Source organism: Plasmodium gaboni (genome assembly GCF_001602025.1).
Source record: "Plasmodium gaboni strain SY75 chromosome Unknown, whole genome shotgun sequence".
Lineage (NCBI taxonomy): Eukaryota > Apicomplexa > Aconoidasida > Haemosporida > Plasmodiidae > Plasmodium > Plasmodium gaboni.
The window spans coordinates 1-2264 of NW_017385215.1; the positions used below are offsets into that span (position 1 = coordinate 1).

The 2264-nt window shown below is 17.5% G+C and overlaps 1 protein-coding gene across 1 annotated transcript; it reads right to left on the reverse strand.

Moving 5' to 3' along the window:
• PGSY75_0004000 (skeleton-binding protein 1) lies at window positions 1-527 on the reverse strand (the record flags this gene model as incomplete). The annotated part of the gene is made up of 1 exon (XM_018783176.1): window positions 1-527. A coding segment is annotated over one exon (527 nt), but the record flags the coding sequence as incomplete, so codon positions are not given.
• Window positions 528-2264: the final 1737 nt, after the last annotated feature.

Sequence of the window (2264 nt, forward strand, 5' to 3'; positions counted from 1 at the left end):
GATTCTACTTGGTAGTCATTAAGTAAAGCTTCTTGAGCCATTCTACGTTTCCAACAAGGAGTACTTTCGAGAAATTCTCTAAAACTTGAAAAACCGTCATCATCAAGATAATCATCTACTGGAGCTGATGTCTCAGCTGGTACTAAATCAGTTGAAGACTCAGAGGTTTGTGGTATTATGTCTTTTAAATCAGTAGTTGCAAGGGCCTCTGCTGCATCACCAACTAAATTTCCTATACCGCTTGCTGCACCTCCAACTAAGTTTCCTATCCCGCTTGCTGCTCCACCAACTAAGTTTCCTATCCCGCTTGCTGCTCCACCAACAATATTTCCTATACTAGTAGCTGCTTCTCCAACTAAATTTCCTATACCAGTAGCTGTATCACTTATTGTATCACTAACATTAGTTGCTGCATCGGAAACTACATCTGCTAATTTTTCAGTTGCGTCTGGTACTGCTTCCTTTAGTTGTGTTGGTTCTTCGGCTAAGTCAGCAAAAAAATCAAATGCTCGAGCTGCACTACACATTTTTTTAAAATGATTAACTTAAAATTTTTTTGATTTTAATAAATTTTTTATATTAACTATATCCTTATTAATTATAAACAAATATCCCTATATTGAAAATAAAAAAAAAAAACAAAAGAAAAAACAAATGTACAACATTATAATAATATATATAAGAAAAAATATAAATATATATATACTATAAATATAAATGTTGCTAAAAAATATAGGTAAATATTAAATCACATATATATCATTTTTAAAAACATTCCGTCTCTATAAAATAAATATTATTTATTTTATATTACATTCATATAGAAATATTTAATATATAAAATCATGAATATATATTATAGATTTTATATCACAATCCAATATATATATATATATATATATATATATATATATATTACATATAATGTATATATTACTATGTATATTTACCTCTTTAACAGATTTAAAACATAAAAGGGTGGGGGTTGTATTTATAATTGTTTTTTCTTATTTATTTTTTAAAAGAAAAGAATATTTTCCTTCGGAATATTTTATTATATATATATTTTCTATTATTATTATATATATATGAAAATAAATTATTATAAATATAATATAAAAAATAAAATATATATATATTATATATTATTATTTTATTTTTTTTAATGTACCTATAAAAATATTAAATTAAAAAATATAGAAAAATATTTATAAAATTTATACAGAATGGTTAAAAATTAATTTTTATATATTTTTTAATTTTACTTTATTATTTTTTTTTATTTATTATTTTTTTTTTTTTTTTTTGGATTATAAAATAATGGATAACGGAATTTAATTTTTATGTATACATATATATATATATATATAAAATATATATTTTCTATAAATAAAATTATGTATATTTTTATTTTTAGATTATATATTATTTTTATTTTTTTTTGGTTACTAATTTTTTTTAGATTTGAATACATTTAATAAAAAATGGTCATAAAAAAAAAAAGTATTTTAAAAATACGTATTTTTTTTTTTTCCCGTTGTTCTATTTAAAGAATTAATAAATATATATATATATATATAATATATAAAATATATTATTATATATGTAAATAATATGTATATATAGATATATATATGATATATAAATAAAAGTATTATGAATAATATTCGTTTAGAGAATAATTCTTTTTTAAACTATGTTGTAAAAATTTTAAAAAAAAATATATTTATTAATTAAAAAAAAAAAATAATATAGTATACATATTTTTTTTTTTTTTTTTTTTTGTAACATATGTATCATTATAAAGGGGAGAGATTATATATTGATATGTATATATAATAATAATAAATTATAAAATTTTAATTTTATGTTTTTATTTATTTATTTATTTTTAATTACCTTTTTAGAAGAAAATAGATATAAAATTCAATTTTTTTTTTTTGTGTATATTTAAAATTTTATTTTTACAAACAGTAAAAAAAATATATTTTTTATTTTTTTATAATATTATCTGAAAATAGAGAAAAAAAAAAAAAATGTATACAAATATTTTTTTTATCCGTATTCTATATATAATTTATATTTTGTAAACTAAAAAAAAAATAGATATATGTGAAAATATGGTTGTATAAAGATTAAACAAATTTAAATATAATAAATAATAAAAAATTAATTTAAAGTATTTTTTGTTTTTTTAATTTAAAAAAGAATTATATTTTATTTTTTTTTTTTTTTTTTTTTTTTTTTTTTTTTTCGGATGGGAA